The 26,799-nt window shown below is 37.9% G+C and overlaps 1 protein-coding gene across 1 annotated transcript; it reads left to right on the forward strand.

Annotated features, from left to right (window-relative positions):
- The first annotated feature begins 4,595 nt into the window (after positions 1-4,595).
- On the forward strand, positions 4,596-5,462 carry LOC145126826 (uncharacterized). The gene is made up of 2 exons (XM_079062110.1): positions 4,596-5,267; positions 5,382-5,462. Exons 1-2 carry the CDS (start codon positions 4,596-4,598, stop codon positions 5,460-5,462), a joined length of 753 nt encoding a protein of 250 aa, XP_078918236.1.
- Positions 5,463-26,799: the final 21,337 nt, after the last annotated feature.

The raw sequence follows: 26,799 nt of genomic DNA on the forward strand, positions 1-26,799 counted from the left end.
GTCTGATTCATTACATATATCAAAAGGTTACTCACCATGTAGAACGACGATTCCAACATTAACTCCTTGAATATCTCAAGCAACATTGGATCAACAACGAGGATCCCGATTCTTTTTCCTCACGAATATGAAGTCTGGGCTATGCACTTTGAAGATTATGTTCTAGGGTAGGAAGATAATGGTTATCTGATTTGCGAGGCAATCACTCTAGGTCCGTTTGTTCACATAGAGACCAAGAGAAAAATCAAAACCCAGAAAGATCTCAACCAACTGCTCCTTGATGTGAAGGACGTGCCTCAATATGAAAAAGACAAACTCACAAGCAATATTAAAGCAATGAGAATCATCAGATTCGCTTTGCAAGCAGATACTTTCCGTCTCGTGAGCTCTTGTGACACAACGAAGGCCATTTGGGATAGGTTGAGAGAGCTCTACTCCACAGACGCGGATCTAGAGCATTCGACTCAAACGCTCTTGCTATCGGAGTTTGGCGAATTCATTCAAAAGCATGAAGAAACACTGACTGCCACGTTCAATCGATATAATCATCTTCTTAGCAAAATGACGATTCATCGAATAGGATGTGAACTAATTGAGCGAAAGGTCACGTTCATGAATGGATTACGATCAGAGTGGAAAGCAGTAGTGTCAACTGTTAAAGCGCACGAACAATTCAAAAACTATACTCTTGCGAAGCTTGTGGGTATTCTGAAGGCACGAGAGAGTGAAGTGACAAAAGAAGTGAAGGTGGTTTCTGGAATGGGGTCTTTAGCCTTGGGTGCGAAGGGCAAGACAATAACTGATGACAGATCTGGATCAGATCACTCTGAGCATGAGCTCTCAAATGAAGATTATACTTTAATGGTGTCAAACCCTAAGCGATTTGCTAGAAAGAAGTTTTCCTCAAGTAAAAACAGAAACTGGCAAGGAAGCTATACCTCGGAGAAAGTGAAAGAGGAGAACACGATTGGTTCTCACAAAGAGGAAGAGAAAAAGGAGAAAAAGGTGGTTGGTGACTCCGGATACGATTGTAACTATTGTCATGGCAAAAACCATCTTGCCGAAGGAGTGTATGCTGCGAAGGAAGAATGAGAAGAATGAAGGAGAGGATGAGGAAGCTTACCATCTGAGAAAGCTGGAGGAGATTAAGAGGAAGAAAACTATTGATAACTCTATGCCTGTGTCAGTTGTGCAGGAAAATATGGCTGAAGGCGAGTTTGGAGGAGTGGAAATCTGGTCGACAGACTCCGAGGATGAAGAAGTCCGTAAGCCCACACACGGAAGGGCATTTGTAGCAAAAGAGGCAAGTTCACAGTTCTCAGGAAGATGCTTGATGGTGACTGGTGGAAGTTCGCAGATGGAGGAGAATGCTAGCGGAAGTGAGAGAAGGGACGATAGCTGTTTTACCGCATGACCTGTTTCAGAACTAATCAATGAGTGTGAACAGCTGATTAATAAGGTAAATTCTATTCTCGAATCTCTAAATATTCCTGTGTCTAGATATGAAACTGAGTTAAGCGACTTAAAATTCACCTTTTCAATTATAAGCGATAGTTTAAAGCGAACCCGGTTAACAAACTCTAACCTAACTGATCAATTAGGCAGGGCTACATCCAAGAGTGATGGGAGGTGTATGTGGATTCAGAAGATCGAGTCGGATTTGTCTAAGCCTAGGGATGAATCTATTTATTTGCAAAGGGATAATCTTATGCTTTTAAAACAACGCAACATTTTTTGTTTAATTGCAACAAGGCTTTACTTTAATATCACTCAAATGCACCTTGATTGTGAAATTGGTAAGAAAATCCACAAGATGATTTTGCCATTTCTCGAATTAAAGGAAGATGAAATAGACGCAGACTGCAACAAATGCGAATCTATCGTTTTGTCTGAAGAAACTTCTGATGCATACAAATATGGACTTGAACAAATTGAAAATTACATTAAGTCCAAGGACCATAAAAATATGTTGAAACAAATTTTGGATGAGAATGACAAAAAGCAGATTAAATATGATACTGTGCAGAAATTTGACTCATTGAATGCCAAGTTGAGTTCAGAAAATAAATTAAATGTTGAAAACACTTCTGAATTCGATGAGGATAGTGATATGAGTGAGATCTCCGTAGAGGATGATATTGACTGCTCGGAATTCATTAAAAACGAACCTCAACCTGCGAAAGCTCTTATTTCTTAAAATTCAGTTGAGTTCGCAAGAATTTCTCAAAATAAACCAATAATTTTGAAAGAAAAAGCAACTGTCTTTCCAAAGGTCCAAACTACTCCAAATCAAGTTTTTAAAGTTAATGGAGTGACCGAAACTCAAACTGTCGAATTAAAGTCCATTGTCGACGAGGATAACAAAGATGGTTGCGATGAGTTCTTCTGGTTAGCCCCAATAGATAATGCTGATGAAACTGTTGGCATATCTGAAAGGACCTCATGGAAAGCGAAGGGAAGATACGTGGATGAACCCATAAACAATCGCTCAGCATTTGAAAAAGGTAGCCCAAGTGATACCAAAGAAGGTCGCAGCGAATCCAACCCAGTGAAGAGCAAATCTGGAGTAGCAAAACCAAAACTAAATGTGAACATTCACAAGTTATCCAAGCAACTTGTAGATCAAAAACGACAAAGAAATGAGAGATATAAAAGAAATCTCAATGAAAGGAAGCAATTTTGGCAATCCCAAAATTCTAGCTATGCTCGCAACGAAAGAAGGGTTAATCACAATGTGAAAGTACCTTCGCAGGTAAATCCTAGTCAATGTTCGCATTGCTGACCTCATGATCCAAGGAACTCTCAGCAAAAGAGGTCTCCAAAACCCTTCTTCACGAAGAAACCAATGGAGAAACCAAAGCCTTATCACTCTCAATCCACGAAGTCTACACCCGAAGACATCAAAGGCATGGGAAAGCTAGTTTCGGAGCCGAAAGTTCCAACCAAGACAATGAATGCTAACCCTAAGGAAACTGAAAAGAAGTCCGTTAAGAATCAAGCTAACACCAAGCACAAATCTTCTGATTCTAAAGAAATAAACTTAAAAGATAACAAAATCAAAGTTTTTACCATCAAACGAAAGGATGAAACCTCGCTCATAAAACGAACATATATGGTTAATCTTGACATTACTTTTCCTCTTTCTGTGAAATGCTCACAAGGACCCAAGAAACTTTGGGTTCCTAAATCTGCTTAATTTTTGCAGGTAATTCGTGACGAACAGTTCAACACTGAATGGTACATTGACAGTGGCTGTTCGCGTCACATGACAGGAAGGAATGAGGAGCTACGAGAGTTCTGGGAACTTAAGGATGGTGGTAATGTAAAGTATGGGAATAATTCTTTTGGAAGAATAAAAGGCTATGAAATGATAACGAATGGAGACTTCTCAATTCGCAAAGTGGCTTACGTTGAAGGATTACAGCACAACCTTGTTAGTGTCTCGCAATTGGTTGTAGGGACTGGAATGAAGGTGTCATTTGATGACGAAGGATCAGAAATCATTGACAAGAAAACCAAGTCTGTTCTTTTGAAATCACAAAGAAAGGGTGAGATGTATCCGTTAAATCTAAACCCAATACGAGGAAAACCAGCCATTTGCCTGCTTACAAAAGCTTATTCAGACGAAAGCTGGTTATGACATATGCGTCTTTCACACTTAAACTTCAAAGACATCAACGAGCTAGTTCTTGGTGATCATGTGCGAGGAATTCCTCTATTGAAATTCGACAAGGATCATTTGTGTGTTGCTTGTGAGATGGGAAAGCAAAGTAGAAAAAGTCATCCAACTATCGTGAACACAAAAGTCATCGAACCTTTGGAACTTCTACACATCGACCTATGTGGACCTTCTTCTATTGAAAGCGTTGGTGGTAGTAAGTATATTCTAGTAATTGTCGATGATTTTTCACGTTTCACTTGGGTGTTCTTTCTTAGACAGAAATCTGATGCAACTCCAAAGCTCAAGGATTTAACAAGCAAATCAAACTTCAACTGCGAAAGCTGGTTCGCAACGTTCGCAGCGACAACGGGCTAGAATTCAAAAACCAAGCGTTTGAAGAATTTCTTGCTGAAAAGGGAGTCACACACAACTTCTCTGCTCCTTACACTCCACAACAGAATGGCGTAGTTGAAAGACGAAACTGTTCCTTGTGTGAAGCTGCACGAACCATGCTCACGTTCGCATGTCTGCCAGTCTACTTCTGGGCAGATGCTATCGCTACTGCTTGCTTTACCCAAAACAGATCCATCTTGAATAAGCGATTTTCTATTACTCCATATGAAATTTTGAATAATCGCAAACCTAATGTCAAGTTTTTCCACGTGTTTGGTTCCAGGTGTTTCATCTTCAACTGTAAGGAGCAACGGAACAAGTTCGATGCGAAAGCTGACGAGGGTATATTCTTGGGATATTCACCGACCTCTAAGGCATATAGGGTTCTCAACAAGCGATCAAAGAAAATCGAAGAAACCTATTATGTCACGTTTGATGACAACTATCTGAAGAGGATTCAGTCAAACAAAAGTAAAATACATGAAATCTTCTTAAGCCCGGTCCTGTTGTTATTCCAATTTCCAACCTATATGAAGAGTTCATGTTACTGTTTGATGAACCTGAGAAAGCCATCACATCTGAAGCCAAGGCAGCTGATAACAAAGTAGACGAACTTAAGAAGATCATTGATGATGTTGCGAAAGAAATGCCACAACAACCACCCACTGCGAACATCCCTCAAGACACGAACACTACTTTCCAGGGGGAGAATTCTAAATCTAATACACATTTCCAGGAGGAGGTTGCAACACCTCAAAGCACGAATACTCCACTGCAGGGGGAGGATTTCGCTTCACCTATTCCATCTGAGCCTCCTTCTGCTGACGATTGTTCATCTCCTTCAATAACTCACAAACCTCCGTTCGCCGATGATGACTCGATTCCTGAAGTTAATGAGTTCGCATCATTCGAGGGGGAGAATAAGGAAGCAAATGATGATTCAGACGCTCAATCCATTCAATCTGAATTTGAGGAAATTAATGCTGAACTAAATCCTTCCTTAGATCCCAATTATCCTCCTATGACCAAATGGACCATAGATCACCCAAAAGGTCAAGTCATTGGTGAATCTTCTACTGGTGTCCTTACACGATCCCAACTAAAAGCGAAGCAAACTGCACTATTTGCAAAAGTAGAATTTTTTATGTTTAATTCATTTGTATCCAAGATAGAGTACAAAACCATCGACATTGCTCTTGATCACTCTGATTGGGTGCAAGCAATGCAAGATGAACTCAATGAGTTTGAACATAACCAGGTTTGGAGGTTAATTCCAACTCCACCAGATGCATCAGTTGTTGGTTTGAAATGGGTATTTCACAACAAGATGGATAAAGAAGGGAACGTGATCAGGAACAAAGCAAGACTTATGGTCAAAGGTTATTGTCAAGAAGAAGGTATTGACTAGGAAGAGACCTTCACACCAGTTGCGAGGTTGGAATCCGTTCGCATATTCTTGGCATATGCAGCTCATAAGAATCTGGAAGTTTTTCAAATGGATGTGAAATGTGCGTTCCTAAATGGTGAATTAGAAGAAACAGTTTATGTCGAACAACCTCCTGGGTTCGTGAATGAAAAGTATCCCAACCACTGCTATATTCTCGACAAGGCAGTCTATGGTCTAAAGCAAGCTCCAAGAGCCTGGTATGAAACATTAACTCGTTTTCTTAAAATGTCCAAATTCAAACAAGGTTCGCTTGACCCAACCTTCTTTCGCAAGAAAGAGGGTGACCACTTGATGATCGTCCAAATCTATGTTGATGACATCATCTTCGGATCTACTAATCCCAACCTAACAGCTGAGTTCCGAAAGTTGATGGAAACTAAATTTGAGATGAATCAATGGGTCCAATTAACTTTTTCCTTGGATTAAACATTAGACAGGGACATGAGGGAATTTTTATAAATCAGGAAGCTTACACGAAGACCTTGCTCGCTATGTTTGGAATGGTGGGAGACTTAAAGGCGAAGATTCGAATGGCATTCGGAACGAAACTAACTCCTTCACTGGATAAACCAGCTGCAGATATGACCCTTTATCGTAAGATGATAGGTTCACTAATGTATCTGACAGCCAGTAGACCGGATATTATGTTTTTCAGTTTGTTATTGTGCAAGGTTCCAAGCCAACCCTCGCGAACCTCATATGGTGGAAGTGAAGAACATCTTTAGATATCTGAAACGAACGTCATCTCTTGGAATATGGTATCCTGCGAATTCAGGGTTTTTCGTGCATGCATTCTCAGATGCTGACCTAGGGGGATGCAGATTAGATAGAAAAAGCACAACTGGTGGGTGCCAATTTCTTGATGGCAAACTAGTGAGTTGGCAATCAAAGAAACAAACATGTGTTTCATTGTCAATAGCTGAGGCTGAATACATAGCTGCAGCTTCGTGCACATCCCAGGTCATTTGGATTCAAAGCCAACTTCGCGACTATTGATTAAGTATGAAAAGAATCCCTCTTTACTGTGACTCTGAAAGTGAAATTCGCATTTGTCACAACCCAGTGCAATACTCAAATACGAAACATATAGCACTGAGGTATCACGTCATAAAAGATCACTTGGAAGATGGCAACGTCGAGATACATTTTGTTAGATCCGCTAATCAGTCAGCTGACATATTCACCAAGGCCCTACCTGAAACAACCTTTAATAGAATACTTCAAGGGCTGGGAATGATGGAAGCTGAATCTGTACCAAAACCACTTTTGCACTCATAAAATTTCACTGCGAATCGGTGCGAACGTTCGCAGTGACTCGCAGTCAACTGTTCATTTGCAGTCATACTTATGGATGCGAATCAGTGCGAATGCTCGCAGTAGTTCGCAGAACACTGTTCATTCGTGGTTTGGTTTTTCATATATCCTTTTGTACTGTTTGTATATTATTGCTTTCTTTTCTATTTGTATAATTTCTGTTTTTATTTCTTTTCAGAAATTCTCAAAAACCAAAAATATTTTATTCGTTTCTATTTTATTGCTTTTCAGAAAAATAAAATTACAAAAATATTTTCATCTTGTGTTTATTTTTTTATTTTTATTTATTTCTTTATTTTCACAACTCTTAAGATTCCAAAATTAATAAATTCACACCAAGATCATGGAAGAAGATGTTCGCAACATCAATCAATTCGTGTGATGGGGCAGGTATAACTCTCTTTACTTATGTATTAGCTAAGTTTCCCTAGAAGCATGCTGCTGCATGTTGACCTAAGCCTCAACGACTCGATTGTGAAGCCTTAATGAGTTGATACTACCAATCAATTCTTCCAAATCAGGCTGCTAATTCACATCAGTCATGAGCTACCTTACTCTTCTCACATTGAGTTAAGAGTTATCTGCATGGTCACTTTCGCATTGCAGAGGTACATTCGCTTTCTAAAACTATCTTTACCTTTCTCCATTACTTTCGCATGCATACTTGTAACCCTTGAGACTCTCAGATATTACCACTGAGGTTTATGGTTACACAACATTTGTGTTTATGATCTTAGTTTCGTAAACCACGAACTAAGTGAAACCCAATATCCAATACATTTCATGAATTGACGGTGAACAATCAAACGTTCTAGTATATTCACCAAGGAATTTAACGAAAGTCCACTTTCGTGGTTTGTACCAAGAAATCTCTTTTCTTTTGTATGATCCTAATGAAATATTCTAGTCCTAAGATGTTTCTTCCCAATGGATCCAGTTTTATTTTCTTTTTGAGATTTCGATTATTATCCATGTCACTAAAATATTTTCAAACCTACTTGTTCAACTGACTACACTGGTCACAGGAGTACTTCTTCCAACTTTCGCACTTATGTCAAGTTCGTAGTTCGGTAGAAGACTAAACAACCCTTTATAAGTCGTATCAAAAGAAGCCTTTCAATGTTTCTCATCAAACATTTGATCGTTATTCAACGGGAAACCACATAGACACTTCTTAGTCTCTCTTGACTTTGAAGGAAGAGATCTTTGCCCGGGATCCATAGTTTTATGTCTTTATTTAGACATCACTAAATCCCACAGATATGTTTAGATTTATTTCATTATCTTTGACACTCTTGCACGAAGATCCCTGTGATTTTCAAAAGTCTGGCTAGTGGTTACTAATGGTATTTCAGGTTTGCAGTTATATCTATGTTCGTTGAACTACACGTTCGTGGCATATAGATTCATAACGCTACTTCACTGCGAAAGGAGATACGCTGACGCGAAAAATCTTAAAAGATAAGAATTCAAATGGGCGTGTGATAATTTGAATCGACAACTACTTTATCTCTGCGTGACGCATGGATCTGACACATCTACAGTTGTCAAGTCGCACTTTTTCAGACGACGTTTCAATAACTGATGCACTCTCTCTCCTAATCTTTCTCACATATCGAATCGTATATAAAGATTTTGACGGTTCTATCTCTCATTACCGCTTTCAAAAATTTCTAAATGATCAAAAAGCTCTCAATTGTTCATCTTCTTCCTCAAGCTTCATCAATGGCAACTTCATCTGAAAACACATATTTCCAAGATCAAACCGTTCACTCGACACTTCTCGCCATCAAGCAACACCAAAACCTCGTCATCGATCTGGACCCAGTCAAGTATGATCCTTACATGCTACCTCTCATCGAGTGTCTGAATATACTCCCCTCTGACAATCGCTATGTCTCAACTGGAGAATGTTCCGATGTCAATTCTCTCTAAGGCATATACAATGGCAAATTATGTGAAGGATGAACAAAGGATCTACTTCGATATCCACAACCATACAACCTCGATTTCCAAAGCCTGTTTCTACAGTTTGTTAGGGCTTCCTCAGTCTGACAACATGGTTAACCCGGAAACTATTCCAAATGCTGCTATTTTGGAAATGTTCTACCAAATGGGGTACAAGGAAACTCTCACTGCCGTTTCCAAATTCAATAAGCCCAACCTTCCTCCCACATGGAATGCTATGTTCACGATTTTATTCAAAGCTTTTTCTGAAAGGGTCACCGGTAGCGACTGTGCAAGTAAGCTTTTTATGGGTCTCATGTATGGGCTTTACACTGGCCAAAACATCGATTATGGTTCAATCCTCTGGGCTCAAGTTATCCAGAGCACTCATTCTGCAACTCGTCACTGTGAGATTTCTTGTGCGAGATTTTGGACGATTATTGTTAACAGGGCGCTTCATCAACTTAAAATTCCAGTGATGCTTGATGCACTGATGGATTCGATCGCAACCCTCCACACTACTGGCATCATAGTGGCTGATCCATCAAAGTTTTCCTTCATCGGATCGATCTCTGAGGCTATGTTCCGCGATGTACCTCCCAGCAGCAAAATCTTAGAGGGTTATCGCGCTCTTCAACCATCTGGATTTCGCCCAATCACTGCAGAATTTCAAGTGATTCTGGCTGAGGCAGACAAGGGCAAGAAAGGAGGAAGAGGGTCGAAGAAGACTAGCGAGAAACACTCAGCAAAGGAAGGACCATATGAGGCTGCGAAACCTCAACCCAAAAAGCGAAAGGCTATTGGTGCATGCACTGCTGCTCCAAAACGGCGAAAGTAGCCTGCTAGAAGGCGAAAGTCTCCTACTCCTTCACCATCTCATAGTGAAGAAGAAAGCTCTGACTCCAAGTCTGAAGTTCGCATTGAAGACGACCATCAGGTTCCTATTGAAGAAGAAGTGACTGTTTGCACTGAGGAGGAAGACCAAGTTCGCTCTGACCCACCTGTTCACACCAAGGATCCATCTCCGAATCATGAAGTAACTCCACCACTTAACGATTCTGTTCCTTCCTCCTCCTCCTTCACCAAAAAACACCACTTCTATTCCCCTCACCATTGCACCTCTTCCTCCACCAGTCTCATCTCAACCACCAACAACAGTTACTGTTACTACCCCTATCTTCACTGATTCTACCATCCCAACCAAAACCTCTGATGCACCTGCAAGTACAGTCAACGTATCTGATACGGGGGCTACTACTTCGGGATTCACAAGCAACGTTTCACCACCCATCTCTCCAATTCGCACTGACGACCCTGAAATGTATTTTGGAAACGAAGATGACGATTTGAGCGGATTAACTTACAGTCCTTTCCAAATAAGGATTGACAGTGAAGATGAAGCTTTTGTTATGAAAGACGAACTCAAGTCCCTTCACGAGAAGATAGATCAGCTGCTTATCGCATCAAAGGCCTCTTCTTCTTAGGCATACTCTAAAGCAGCTGTTGAGTCCATCCTTGAGCGAGTCACGAAAGAGCATGCGGCTAATGCTTCGACTATGTCTAAACAGTAACTGACTCCGCTGAGGTTTGCAAGACAATGACCGAAAAAGTCGATAAACTAATTAATGACACCATTGAATTCATGAACGATTACAAGACCACATACAACTCCAACACCGCTTCTGCGAACCAAGCCATTCAGAATGTGGGTGCCTTGTTCAAAACTGAAAAGGCCAATTTTGTTCAACTTCGCAAGGACTTTTAGACTGATCAAGAAGCATTCCAATATTCCGTCCTTGAGAAAATCACAAAGTTGCAAGGGGAGTTGGCGATGGAAAGCAAGATAATGGATGCTTTCACCCTGAAGGAAGAAAAATGCAAGGTGTTGGATGTCAAGCTTCAGCAAGCTGAAAAGCAAGTCAATGATTTGCTATCTGAGAGGGCAGTGGTGAGAAGCTGTATCACCGATGTCACTGGAATGCTCTCGGATATCATTGAGAGAAGGGACTCCATGATTTCTATCACTGTTAAGCACCATCTAAATGAGAAACTCAGGCCGATGTTCGTAATGTTACACCGTTTGGAGGGTGTTTCGAAACCGGAGTCTTTTTCAAAATAAGGGGGAGAAGGTGGCTCCAAAGTTCAAAAGAACGAACCTCCCAAAGTCCCTGCAAAACCTGTCGTCAAGCAAGAGCCTAAAGGGAAAGAAAAACTGTTTGGAAACGAACCAATTATTGATGATGACGAAGACGAAGAGCCTGATGAAGCTGAGCTCAAAAGGTGGAAGGCTCGCGAAGCAGAAATCGATGAACATGCTTGCATCGTCAGGGAAGCAGAAGATAAGGAAAAGGCTGAAAAGGAAGCTCTGGCCACTCTCAAGAGCAAAATGTTGTTATTTCTTAAGTGGACCCTGAAGCGAATCCAGAACCAAGCTGTTGATCTACAAGCCAATATTGGTTGGATCCTATTGCCTCCTTTAATATTCAAAACACTTCGGATTCGCAGCTGGACCTTCCAATCACTCCAAAGGCTTTCAGGTTTCGTGCCTGTGTGAAGGTTGCGAATGCACCGCTCACTGACAGCAGGGCAGACCAAATGATGTTCGCCTTTTACTTGAAGCACATGAAGCCCCAGTTTGAAACTTGGAGTGCGAACAAGATTGTTGCTGTGAAAGTCACTGGGCCGATTGAGACTGAAAACTTCCCCAATGCGAAGTTTATGGTTGCGAGAGGATCAGCTTGTCAAGCCTACGAATTTACCCTCGCAGACATGCCCTATTTGAATCCGCATGACTGGATGGTTCTTTTCAACATGTTTCTACGAGAGAAGGAGAAGTACGAACCTGTGATGTCCCATCTTCAACTTATGATCAAGTCATACATTCAAGAAGTTGGATCGATGGATGTGGATATTGCCACTGTTTTAAGGAAGAAACCGATCGTTGTTCTTAGGGAAGCTCTGAAGGACTTTGAAAAGTTAAAGCCAGGAAAGATTTATAAGGAAGGATGGTTCATGGTATACTCGTCTAGAGAACGTGCAGGAGCAGACCGTCACAAGTCATACTTCTATCTTGAAGATAAGCATTTGTATACTACTTCTTGTCTGGAGTTTATTTTGGATGTGGTTACGAAGTTCAAAGGCAACCCCAAGGATAATGTCAAGTGTTTCTCGGATATGATCTTGTGGTATATCCAGGTTCGCAAGCTGCTGATAAGCTTCATACCCAAAGTCTACGAAGTGCAGATGCGAATCACCAATTGATGGACTGTGGTCGCCATTGACGCAAATGGGGAGATTGTTGAGTATTATGTATTGCGTCATTGGGCCTGTTTATTTAGTCCGTTTTGTATAAACGAGTTGGGCCTGTCCACTCGTATTTATTACTAGGGTTAGAGTATATAAGGTGCATGTATGCATCGTATTGCGTCATTGGGCCTGTTTGTTTAGTCTGTTTTGTATAAACGACTTGGGCATGTGTACTCGTATTTATTCCTAGGGTTAGAGTATATAAGGTGCATGCATGCATCGTATTTTAGTTAACTCTGATATTATCTTTGTAACCCTATTTATGCCTCTACAGAAGTAATTCTTCATCGAGTTCTTCTGAGGCGTGACTGTTAATCATTCAGCATTTGTTTGATCAATATCGTGTTCTTGTTCTTATCTGTTTGAATCTTTATGATCCTTAAGCTTTTACTCCAACAGTTATAAGTCAGATTTTAGCGTTCATTATATCTCCAAAATCCTTGTCACAACCAATTCAACTTTCTTCATAGATATTGGGTGTATCTATTATTTTATTTTTGACGCATACTTTTTTTATTATTATTTTAGTACATCGTTATAAGCACATATGTAGCACATAAATCACATAAATAACAAAATACTCTAATAATTCTTCTTCATTACTTAAAAATAGGTTACAATTGTCGACCCTAACTATTACATCATAATATTAATGCTTAGCCAGAAATGCGGGCGTTACAATTCTCTCCTCTTTAGGATTATTCCGTCCCGGAATCATGCATCAGCAAACAAATGTGGATAGTGACTTATCATGTCACTCTCTGTTTCCCAGGTAAGGTTCGGCCCATTCGTATGTTTCCATCGCACAAGCACTAAGTTGACCATCTTACATCGTAACTTCTTTGTCTTACGGTCAATAATTGACTCAGGCTCTTCGATTAACCTCTTATTTTCATCCATCCTTAACTCCGAAAGTGGAATTATATCGGGAACTTCTCCAGTAAACTTCCTAAAATAAAACACATGGAAAGTGTTATTAATACTATCTAGTTCTTCTGGCAATTCCAGCTTGTAAGCTTGGTTCACAATATTCGAAAGAACCCTAAACATTGGAACATTGGAGAACCATTCAAACATTGGAAGATATGTTGAGAGCCTGCGTTATCAATTTCGGCATGTCGTGGGACACTCATTTTCCCTTAGTCGAATTTTCCTACAACAACAGCTATCATACCAGCGTAAAGGCTGCGCCGTTCGAGGCCCTCTATGGCCGTAAGTGCAGATCCCCTCTGTGCTGGGATGAGGTGGGTGACACGCAGCTAGTCAAGGGTCAAGTCCCCGATAGTACTCTCACAGGCCCGAAAATCATCAGAGAAACTACAGAAAAGATCGTACAAATCCGGGAACGATTAAAAGCTTCAAGAGATAGACAAAAGAGCTACGTCGATAAGAGATGAAAACCCTTGGAGTTCCAGGTTGGTGACCGTGTCCTTTTGAAGGTCTCACCCTGGAAAGGCATGATACGCTTCGGAAAGCGTGGAAAGCTGAATCCTAGATACATTGGACCATTCGAGATCCTCGCTAGGATCGGTCCTGTAGCATACAAACTTAGTCTACCACGAGAACTTAGCAACGTATATCCCGTCTTCCACGTGTCGAACCTAAAGAAGTGTCTGTCCGATGAGACACTTGTGATTCCCCTCGACGAGATCGAACTAGACGAGAGCTTACACTTCGTATAGGAACCCGTAGAAACCATGGATTGGGAAGTCAAACGAACGAAACAAATTCGCATACCGATAGTGAAGGTCCGCTGGAATGCCAAGCGAGGACCTGAATTCACTTGGGAACGCGAAGACTCAATGAAACAGAAGTACCCTCATCTTTTTCCGAAACCAAACCATGATTTGTATTCTATGTTTGAATTTCGGGACAAAATTCCCTCTAACGGGGGGATGATGTGACAACCCGAAACTTTTTCCGTTACCGTTAATCAACTTCCGTTAATAAAAATTTGAATTTTTATTGAGTCTCATCAAATTCCTTCGGTTTGGAAAAATCATTTAGTTATATAATTGAACTTTATATACGAGTAGGGACCAAAACCGTGTGAAATTCGATTTTTCCTTCGAACAAAACAGCAGTCCATGGCCTGACTGGAGTTCACGGCCGTAAACTCATTTGCGGTCCGTGCCAGGTGGACCCCACCACCGACCACGAAAACCCCCCTATAAATACGTGTCCCTACCCTTCATTTAGACTTTTCTGGCCGAAAACTCTCTCCTTCTCACTCTAGGCTCTTGACCGTAAACACCTAAAACGTCTCTTTCTTCCGAAAAACATCAAAAATCATCATTTAGGGTCGATTGGGAGCATCTGGATCACGTTTTCTGCGAAATCAAACACCCTTATTCTTGAATTTACATCAGTACACCCTTCTAATCTGCAAGGGCCGTAAACCCTTCAAAAAGGAGTTCACGGCCATAAACCCTGTTCACGGCCGTAAACTGCCTGTCGGCCGTAAACCACTCTTCACAGCCGTACACGCCTAAGTGGTGAAAAACCCGTTCCTTCGATTCAACCAAGTCCCGGTAACATTCCTTAACCGAAAGCAAGTGTTTTTCTAACACTTTATCTAACGAAGTCGCTAATTTAGATACATATATGTATTTAACTGTTGTTAGGATTCCGTTAAGTGCCACACACTACAACTCGGGGGTCTTCATTTCAGTCTGTTGATTCGACGCTTGTACACAACTAACAGTGAGTTCATACCCCTACGCTTGTATGATTTTTAATGTTTTCAGGGGGGGGGGGGGGGAATACAAGCCAAACACAAATGATTTTGTGCACTAAAACAAAAGGTTTTAACAAGTTTAAAATTTATGCAATTGGTACAGTAATCCGATTCCCATGTTTTATAAAATATTTAGATATTTTATCCCTTTTGTACTATGTTGAGCATAAGGGACACTTTTATCTTAGAAACATAATTGCATAACTTTCAGAATGATTTACAAACCAAGTACATAACATTTCAAGCAAACTATAATGGGTATAGTTTGGGGAATTCAATACACAGTTTTTACCGATTCAGATTACATACATGGGTAAACATATAAACTATGATAGATTTAGTTTATGATATACATTACTGCAAGAGTACAACATTTGATAATTATTCAAGTATAATTATTACATTATACAGTATACAACAGATTCAAATACAAGAGAACAACACATAACCATATGTAAACTAGTTAATACATGATTGTGAGACAACACTTCAATTGTACCCTTCGGGGTACAGGTTAAATCCTATCATAGTATAACCAGAGTCTCCTGGAGGGAGAGCATGAGATTTGTGAATCGATCTATTCGGGACTTACAATCCCACACCTGAACTGCTAGCTACAGTTAGGCAGGCATGCCTGGGGTGACAAATGTCATTTATCCGACACTTGAAGAAGGTCATAAAGGTCACTAGGTCATATCAAGAATGGTTATACGACTCACAATAAGTATAAACTAACCATTTGTTTACGGGATTACATTCTTCATTAGTTTTATTTTAAGTAATGAAACTACTATACATACTGGTGGTAGCCAGGGTTTTCAAACAGAACATACTATACATACTGGTGGTAGCCAGGGTTTTCAAACAGAACATACTATACATACTGGTGGTAGCCAGGGTTTTCAAACAGAACATACTATACATACTGGTGGTAGCCAGGGTTTTCAAACAGAACATACTATACATACTGATGGTAGTCAGGGTTTTCAAACAGAACATACTATCAAAGGTTTTTGTACGAGAATACACACATACTACGATTGATAGTAACCAGACATACAAACTAACGTTTTCCTATACTACAACAGGATACAGTAACAAACATTCATAGTTAATTCTATAATTTCTTAGTTTAGGCATCAGGGTTTCGTATGGAGAATATTCGATAGACTGTAGAATGTGTGGTTTCCGCCTCATTTCCTGTTCCTTGTTTGGTTGTGGGCTTAGGGCAAATTCACATAGTCAACTGTCTGTTTAATATTGGTTTATACGTGGCGAGCATGAACTAAGTGGTTATAGATGGAACTGATATTATCACACTCTTACTAAAGAAAATATTGGATTTTCTTGGAAACATGCGAACATTTTTACAGAGTCATCAACAGGTTTTCAATACAAAAACATCGCTTATGAACTCACCAGCTTTATGCTGATACTCTTTCAAAACTGCTTGTATTCTCAGGAAATCAGTAGACAGGTACCTCCTGGAGTTTTGAGAAGACGGAGCGTAAAGAGTCACGTCTTTTACTTTTGTTATACTTTTGATGTATAAGTGTTGGGTTATGAGCATTCTAACACTCCTATGGTGTGCATGCAACCCTATAAACCTTGGATCTATGTTTTCTCTATTATACATGCAAATATTAACTATTCCAAGGTTTCATCCTAACTAGCATATTATGAAGCACCTATACTACAAAGTTCTAGTTAGATGACATACCTTTTGATGTAGCTTGATGTCTTCAAGCTTTAAGAGCTTAGGCCCAATAGTGTGGAAGCCTCAAATGGAATCACAAATCACCAAAACACCTTGGAAGAACTTGAGAGAATATGTATGCACACTAAAATCGGCCCACTCTTATTTTCACACACTTGTGTTAATTTTGTGAGCCAAGGACCCCTTTATATATTATGGAGGATTAGGGTTACATCCATGTAAACCCTAATACCCATGACCTTTCATTTACATAGGATCCATTAGTTAAAAGCTCCATGGACCATCCATGAAAGCTTAGCCCAACCTAAATGAACTTGGCCCATTCCATATATATAAGAGTCCATATTTAATTAGTTCTTTTTGATCACTTAATTAATTCTAAATTAATTCTTGATCAATACTAATTAAATAATATGATTCCATATTAATATATTAGAACTTATAATATATTAATATAAATCATAAATATACTATTCTCAAAAGACTATCCATATAAATTGTGCCGGTGAAGTGCAACCCAAATGGACCATGCCGGGTCGGGTCAAGTACATACCAAATATAGTTATGGACTTAGACATTAATCCAACAGTCTCCCACTTGGATAAGTCTAAAACTATTATTGAGTATGACTTCAAAACCTAACTGGCAATCATAGCTCTTAAAGTCGCTGTCGAACTCTGACCTTGTCAATGACTTGTCCATTAGATAAGGGATCATATATTCCTCCATTCTAGATATCATATGGACTGAGACATGGATTATTATCATTCTCTCTGTCCATTTGTTGTTTCCCGATTTTCGATTTATGATGACTGACTGATTGAACAAATCAAATCAGTCCTGGCTTGGCCAAGCACTCACATGTGTCATCGTTAAATCATCGAGGGCCCACATATATCGCTTTTATCCCGAAGGTAAAAGGAATGGATAAACTTCGACTCATATGGCTTGTTCTACTATTTGTTGAATCATACACAAAGGCACGTTTTATAACATCGAGTTACCGAATGCGTTTTCGTGCTATCAATGTACAACCAACTCATAGTAACAACTCATATCTCTAGGTTTGAAGAATATAAGATATTATCGTCTCATGATCACTCGTGATAAAATCCATGAAGTGATTCAAATGAGCGTGGGTTGAATCCAGTACTCAGAACTTATGAGCACTCATGAGTGTTGTAGCACAACTTTGTCCACCAACTTGGACCTCTACAAGCCAACCCATGATAGTCTTGATTCATATCTACTTCCAACGTACGACCGACTGTGGATGGTTTGAATAACTTAATCATTCAGGAAGAGCGACTTAGTTATTCTGGAAGTCAAAACATGCAAAGTGAAACACAAGAATAAATGAATCAAATATGGTATCAAACCCTATGAATATAAATAAACACTTTTATTTATCACCATACTATGAAAAGGGATGCCGTAATCATAGTCTCAATTGTTTAGACCTTTTGCCATCTGCTTCAAATCTACTTGGTGGAAGTGTTTCCTCACCATCATTTTCATGAATCGGGGAGAAACCTTATGACCCTTAGATTTTATGGTGTATGTGTTCTTATCCATGTGAATCGTCAAAACCATAGTCACAAGACAAGGATAATGACAAATCCAAACTCATATGGACTGAACTTATGCAATCTTAACTTCTTGCCACCTGGCAGTACAGGGCCTGCCATTGCTTCCAAGTTGTTATGCAACCAATTGAGAACTTTCAGAACTCCTATGCAAAGCCAACTTTAACTGGAATGGGCACATAATATGTCAACACGATAGGTTATAAAACTCAAGTCGTGTGCTAGTGAAGAACCTCAGGTTTTATTCTTGATTAGTTCTTGAAATTCTTTTAGGATCTTTAAGACTCCCACTATCCTCTTGACATATAAGACTATCTTGCCAAATATTCAAGAGATAGTGCGGATTCTTTATCAAGACAAACACTTCACACAATTGGCCTTAGTTGGTCTTTGTTTTATCCAAAACATCACAACTTACCAATTTCAAATGTACAAGAGTAGGACACTTTTACTCTTACGTTTGACAAGTGTTTTAAACCTTTCTTTAAGATATGTCACTCAAGTTACAATCTTGGAGTATGACTCTAAGAATTGTTTTGGAACGAAGTATGACTCATCTTCCTGATCTAACCATTTCAACAATTCATGACTCCTCTTCTTAGTCATAAGAATGCACTAAGATGACCTTTAGAGGACTAATTGTGATATGATTTCTAAATCATTAAGATGATCACAAACATGATACTAAAGTACTCTCCCATCTTTTCAGATTTGGGAAACTTTTATCTTTCTGCCTAATTTGATTCTTCCCATTCGTTCTGCCATACATTGAGACTTTTCCAATGTTTCAGAATTATACTTAAACATGTAAGTATAACCATATTTACTAAACTTTAGTAAATCAAATAGTCTTAACGAGCTTTGTGGTGGACATGACCAGTGCACAAGAATGTGTACTCGATCCTTTTAGTCCTTCACTTGACTCACACATCCATGTGAATAAGTAATTAGTCTTGATTTTCCAATGCTTGAAAGTTCTCATTCATCATACTATTCAACTTGCATGATTCAAAGTTTCGGTCCAATTGAAACTTGGGTGATGAGGAATTTTCCTGATTTGGTAAATTTAGACACTACCACAAATGAAAGAATCAAATCCATTTTCCAATATTGCTGTCAGTGGAATCATATAAGCAACAATTTTCCACAAATGCCATTGTAAGGATACTCCAAATAAATAAAATTAAACAATTTTCTTTTATTTTAAGACTTTGTGGAAAAACTTATCCTTACAATCCACATGGAAAATTGTTGTTATCTATTCCTTAGCAATATATCATAACTTCTTAAGCAACTGCTCAAAATTCTAATGCGATCGAAATCCACCTTCGCGATCAAAATCAGCATATACTTCCTTTAAGATTTCTCTCTATTCTTTGATTCTTAAAACATCAACATGTGACCCAGTCACATCATGTAATGAGGATCTCAGAATAGAACTTAACAGAGTTAGATAATGGGATCTACCTGATGTAGAGTCAAACTTATTGACTTTAACATCCTTAGGTAAATTTGGCAGCTTTGCAATCAACGCCCCTTCCTTTGGTAAAATAAACATATGGACCCTTTGGTAATGAGCCTATCTCAGACTTAGCCTTTCTCTTTACCATTTGGTCAACCGGGTTGACTATGGACAATCCCTTTCCATTGGGAAGAGAATGCTTTTTCTGGATTTCCAGTGTCACCATTGTCACTGTCCATAAAGTTTTTGGGAAGTTGATCTTCTAATCAAATTTGCTTTACTATCGTTCCAAATCATTGCTGATTCAGCAGCACCAAGCAAATAGATATGATCATTAAGGTTCATGTCATAGTCTGTTTCATAGTAGTCCCAAAGGAACTCACTATGTGACTTAGAAAGTGATTGAACATCCAACTTTCTCAAGACTTTGACACCCAACTCTCCCGGCTTGTCAATATGTGACTTCATCTCTAAGATGTGATCACACATAGACCTTGCTTGCCATTGGGGCTTGAGTGACCTTGAACTTGTGGGTTAGGGAGAATAATTGGAGGAGGTGGAGGAAGAAAAGTATGACTTCCATGAGCCAAACTTGGGAAGTCATATTCATTAGGAAAGCTTGGTTTGGGAAGATCATTGTTGTCTAAACATGACATCAACAATGAGAGAAATTCACGTAAAGTTGATTTAAGTCCTTAATATAACACCCAATATGATATATTAAGGCTAGGACCCAACAAACTATTTTATAACTTGGAAGAGGGATGCCGTAATCCAAGCTATAAAATATTTGAAGGTAGGTGAATGACGATTCACCAATTTCCACCAAGATAAACGAAATGTATTATTAGGTTTTAATTGGTTTTGAAACTCCTAGATTCTTTTGAGATTCATTGAACTTTTCAATGGCATGTTTCAATCTCGAGTGTGCCCTTCAAGTTTTGTGACTAGGATGTCAAGGATCACAAAACAAGGTGTGAAGTAACCATGCAAATATACTTGGTACCCTTAATATTTACCCCTCAATCGATGTGCCGGTTAACCACACACGCTCCAACGATACTATGATAAACATTAAGTTACCATTTGCCTACCTTGTTAAGTCCAGGTTAGTGTGCCGGTTAACCACACACGCTCCACTAACAGCTTAAACAAAGTGCAAAGTGTAATTTCATAGATTAGCACCTTATTCACATTTTCCTAAGTAACTAAGATTGGGAATTTATAAAAAGTTTAGTTACTTAGTATTTATCATTAATACTTTTAATGAAGGGAGAATTATAGTCCTTGTCTTCCCTGTTCGGCTAACGACCCTCCACCAGTCAAGGAAGCGGTGGGTGAGAGTGAACACCCATTAAACTGCCATTTTATAGGCAGTAACCTTATACCCCCCTTATAGACCGGCTTCGTGAATGAGGCCTACTAATGGTAAGACGACTTGCTCTTATACATATAATATATTAAACTTTTAATATTATAATAGTATAAGGGTGTATTTTAGACATTTAAAATGCTTGGTGGTTTAATCTATTAATTAAACTATACTCTTAATTTAATTAAATTTAAACCATGTCATTATGGAATTATTAATTCTCTTTTAATTAAACACTTTAATTATCTATTAATAAAGTCCATAAGAGTTAATTGAATTATTCAATAAAAACATCATAATTCCAATTATTAAATTCAAAATTAAAACCATTTAATTAATTGTTTAAGTTATGAACCCAAGAGTTTTAGAATTCAATTCTTTTTTTTTATCATAAATAAAACTTTTTCCAAATTCCAAAACTTGAGGGCATGTTTTGTAACTCTTGAAAACTTTTGGATTCCATAACTTATGAAGTTAAATACTTGTTTTATGATGAAACTTTTCATGTTCCATAACTTAAGAACAAGTTATGGAATTCTTTAAAACATTAAGACCAAGTTTTGTAACTCCATAAAAAACTTTGAATCAATTTTTTTAAAAACCTTTTCATATCCATAACTTATGGAGGTTTCAAAAAACTCTTTAGATCAAACTTTTAAAACTAATAAAATAATCATATCATTTTATCTTTTACTAAATTTGACCTAATTCAACTCATATAGCAAATGATTCAAATTTTACAAATAATTAGTTTTTCACAAAAACAAGTAATTATCTTAAAATTTGACAAACGTCATGTTTTTTTTTTCTTTTTTTTTTTCAACTTTGAAAATAAAACATTTGCATCAATATAACAGAAAACAACCCATGGCTCTGATACCACTGTTGGGTTATGAGCATTCTAACACTCCTATGGTGTACATGCAACCCTATAAACCTTGGATCTATGTTTTCTCTATTATACATGCAAATATTAACTATTCCAAGGTTTCATCCTAACTAGCATATTATGAAGCATCTATACTACAAAGTTATAGTTAGATGACATACCTTTTGATGTAGCTTGATGTCTTCAAGCTTTAAGAGCTTAGCCCCAATAGTGTGGAAGCCTCAAATGGAATCACAAATCACCAAAACACCTTGGAAGAACTTGAGAGAATATGTATGCACACTAAAATCGGCCCACTCTTATTTTCACACACTTGTGTCAATTTTGTGAGCCAAGGACCCCTTTATATATTATGGAGGATTAGGGTTACATCCATGTAAACCCTAATACCCATGACCTTTCATTTACATAGGATCCATGGGATAAAAGCTCCATGGACCATCCATGAAAGCTTAGCCCAACCTAAATGAACTTGGCCCATTCCATATATATAAGAGTCCATATTTAATTAGTTCTTTTTGATCACTTAATTAATTCTAAATTAATTCTTGATCAATACTAATTAAATAATATGATTCCATATTAATATATTAGAACTTATAATATATTAATATAAATCATAAATATACTATTCTCAAAAGACTATCCATATAAATTGTGTCGGTGAAGTGCAACCCAAATGGACCATGCCGGGTCGGGTCAAGTACATAGCAAATATAGTTATGGACTTAGACATTAATCCAACAATAAGAACAAGAATCAAACAGTTGTAAATACCTTTCCATGTATGTATTCAATGTAATTGTTGTGTTTACTATGGTTACTATGATGCAATTGTTGTGATACTACATATGACGTCATCCACCCCCGAACGTTTCTGCCGTTCCGGTTTGGGGGTGTGAGAGTATCTATCCGAGCCAGGTTTGGACCCACTTTCATCCTTATAAGAAACCTATTAGTAGTATCACAGTATGGTTCAATAAGAAACTCATCAATAGTATCACAGTACGGTATCTTACATTGATTGTGCATGAGATAAATTGAACAAACAATTTTTTTGACATTCTAGTCTTTCACGATGTAGCATGCCTTCTGCCTCGACGTGAGATCAGTCTGAATTTGATATTTGGGATTTTTCTGCCTTATCAGATTAAAAGGTTGTTTATTAGTAATATTTGTTTTGGTTCTGTTAAAGTCAAAATTTTACTTTCAATGTATGACTAATAACCCTAACTTTGTGGATAAGGAGATAAACATGGGAACCTAATCTACTTTTAAGATAATTAAATGATTATCCTCATGGTTTTAATTTTTAATTTAATTAATGATAATCAAAAGATTAATATCAAATCCATTAATTATCTAAATGATTTAACTAACTTAATTAATAGTTTAATTAAATGATAAAGATAAATCATTAATTGATTTAAAAGGATTAACTAATTTTTTTTGAAACGATAAATTTAGTCTACTTCTAAACTACTCCTTAGATCCACTTATGTGGTGCTTGAACTCTCAACCTCCATGTGGGAGACAATACCAGATAACACTAGACTAGAAGCCGTTTGGTAAAAAAGATTAAATAATTAATAGTTAATATAAAATATTAAACTTTGAAGATTTTATAATGTTTAAAATACACCCTATACATATATAAAACGTTTAATTACTATATGTATAAGAAAAGTCAGTCGAATCTCTATTACGCCTCACTCACGAAGCCATGCTATAAGAGGGGAATACAGAAACTGTTGGATTAGTGTCTAAGTCCATAACTATTTTGGTATGTACTTGACCCGATTATGAGCATGGTGCTTTTGGGTTGCCTTCACCATAGCAATATGTAGGATGAATTAAGGAGAGAAATGTTTAATTATGATTTACTAATATATTATGAGAATAATATATTAAAGGAGAAATCATATTATTTAATTAATATTAGTCAAGAATTAATTAACATTTAATTTTGTGGCTAAAAGAGATTAATTAAATTAAGGGGACTGATATTGTAATTATAAGATAGTTACAAAGTTGGGCTTAGGATCCATTAGATGGCAATGGACGAATTCTATATGGAGGTCCATAAAGAAATCGTCCAGGGGCCTTCTGGAATGGTCCATTGGACTGCTTAAGGCCTAAGCAGTCAGGTTAGGGTTTCCTAGTTGTAAACCCTAATAGCCTACATGTATATAAAGGACCCTTAAGCCCCAAAAACATGGTGAACTATTCCATTAGGGTTTCCAGCCGTTTTTGGTGCCTCCTCTCTCCTCCCTCTTCATCCAAGTTGCTTAGTGGTGTTTGTGACTCCATTAGAGGTGCAACACTTGAGGCACTAAGCTTTCTGAAGCCAATCAAAGCAAGGAATTGATTGTTATTACTATATAACAATCAAAGGTAATTACTAAACCCTTATTTCAGTTCTTATATGATAGATCTAGGGTTTATGGCTTTGGATTATCAATTGCATGTTCATTAGACAAACTAGATCCAAAGCTATTAGGGTTTGCATGTACACCATAGGATTGATGTATTGCTCGAAACCCATCAGTGGTATCAGAGCCTAGGGCTGTTTGTTAGTGAATTTGATGCTTATTTGATCGAAAATTGCTTAAAAAAAATCGAATTTTCTGGGTTCTGACTGCCAGACTCGCCGAGTCCATTCATAGACTCGACGAGTAGGTCCTACTCGACGAGTTCCAGTATGGACTCGACGAGTCCAAGGATCTGTTGCCGGATTTTTCGATTTTTCCACCAGATTTTGTTGAGGATAATTGCCAAAACTCATTTTTATTGCCTAAAATCGATTTTTTATGTTTGGAATGATTATCCTTGTCAAAATTGATGGATTTGGTTAAATATGGATAATATAGGATTATTATTAGTAAATATTTGACCTAGTAAGTTTGAAAAAGGTTCAATTTACACCCTTTAGGTTTCATAGTTTAAATTTGAACTTAAAAGTTTTGTTTTTGAAATTTGAATAGTTGAACCCTAATGTTTTGAAAAGTTTCAAAACTTGCCCTCAAGTTTTGGAATTTAAATTTTTGATTAAAAGTTTAATTTTGAAATATTTAAATTCTAAACTCTAATGTTTTGAAATGTTTCAAAACTTGCCCTCAAGTTTTGGAATTTAAAAGTTAATTAAAAGTTTAATTTTGAAATGTTAAATTCTAAAACCCTCGTATTTTTGGAAAAAGTTCAAATTACACCCTTGTGGTTTTATTAATTAATTAAAGTGTATAATTAAAAGAGATTTAATAATTCCATAAAGTTTTGGTTTACATTTGATTAAATTAAAAGTATAATTTATTAAATTGAACCGCCTAGTATTTTAAAAGTGTAAAATACACCCTATACTATATATATGTAACATTAAAAGTCTAATATTATATATATGAGTAAAGAGTCTGTCTTACCGTTAGTAGGCCTCATTCACGAAGCTGGTCTATAAGGGGTGTTTAAGGAAATTGCCTATAAAATGGCGATTGAATGGGTATCCACTCTTACCCACCGCACTCTTGACTAGTGGAGGGTCGTTAGCCGAACGGGTAGGATAGGACGAAACCTTCCATTATAAGTATAATGAAGTACAAAGTAACTACATGCTTTTACAAATTCCCAAATCATAGTTACTTTAGGAAAAATGTGGAATTGTATGCTAATCCATGGAATTACACTTTGTACCCTTGTCGAAACGTTAGTGGAGCGTGTGTGGTTAACCGACACACTAATTTGGGTTTGGCATTGGTGGCGAAGGGTGGCTCGATGTTTATCATAGATCAATGGAGCGTGTGTGGCTAACCGGCACATTGATTAGGTGATAGTAGCAATTGGGTGCACCACGTGATTCGTATGGTTATTCACACCTTGTTTGTGATCCTCGACATCCCAGTCGCAAACTTGAAGGGCATAATCGAGATTAAACATTCCATTGAAAAGTTTAATGAATCTCAAAAAGATCTAGGAGTTTCAATTCATTTAAAACTTAAACATCTTTTTCGTTTTTCATGGTGGAAATTGGTAAATCGTCATTTACCTACCTTCAAATATTCTGCAACTAGATTACGGCATCCCTCTTCTAGGTTGTAGAGTATTGTGTTGGATCCTAGCCTTGATGTTTCATTTGGGTGTTACATCAAGGATTTTATCAACTAACTTGATTTTACTCCCGTTTGGTAGATGTCTAAACCTTACAATGGTCTTCCCAAGTCCCTTGGAACAAGCTTTCCGAATGAAGATGACGTTCCACGATATGACCAAGGAAATGAGAGTCATGCTTCACTTCCTCCACCTCCTCCAATTAATCTCCCTAAGCCACAAGTTCAAAGGCTTGAAAAGTTCAAGCTCACTCAAGCCCTTTTGGCAAGTAAACACGAAGATGGAAAACCTGTGTGTGCACACATCTTAGAGATGAAGTCACACATTGATAGGTTAAGGATGATGGGTGTCGATATCTCAGAAATGTTGGCTGTTGACTGGGTTCTTCAGTCACTTCCTGAATCATATAGTGAGTTCATTAGAGAGTACTATATGATTGACCATGACGTGACCCTCATTGATTTGACCTATTTGCTTATAGCTGCTGAATCAGAAATGCTTTGGCGTGCTGATCAAGCAAATTTGTCTGGAAAATCAAACTCCCAAACTTCAATGGACATTGAAAATGGTGACATTGGAAATCCAGAAAAGGTAAATTCTGAGATAGTTCCTTGTACCATTCCAAAAGAGTCCATCTGCTTCTACTGCCAAGAGAAGGAGCATTGGATACGAAGCTGCCCTGTTTACCTGAGAGATCTAAGAGATGGGAGAGTCAAGACATATGGCTCTACTTCAGGTAAAATCGATTAACTAACTCTATAAGTTCATATTCTTTGATTCTTAATACATGATGTGATAAGATTACATTTTGATGTTTTTGCAGGATCGAAGAAAAGAGAGGAAGCTTAAGGAAGAAGCGTGCTGAATCTG

This window comes from Lactuca virosa, chromosome 7 (genome assembly GCF_052849685.1).
Source record: "Lactuca virosa cultivar CGN04683 chromosome 7, Lactuca_virosa_CGN04683_v6, whole genome shotgun sequence".
Taxonomy (NCBI): Eukaryota; Viridiplantae; Streptophyta; class Magnoliopsida; order Asterales; family Asteraceae; genus Lactuca; species Lactuca virosa.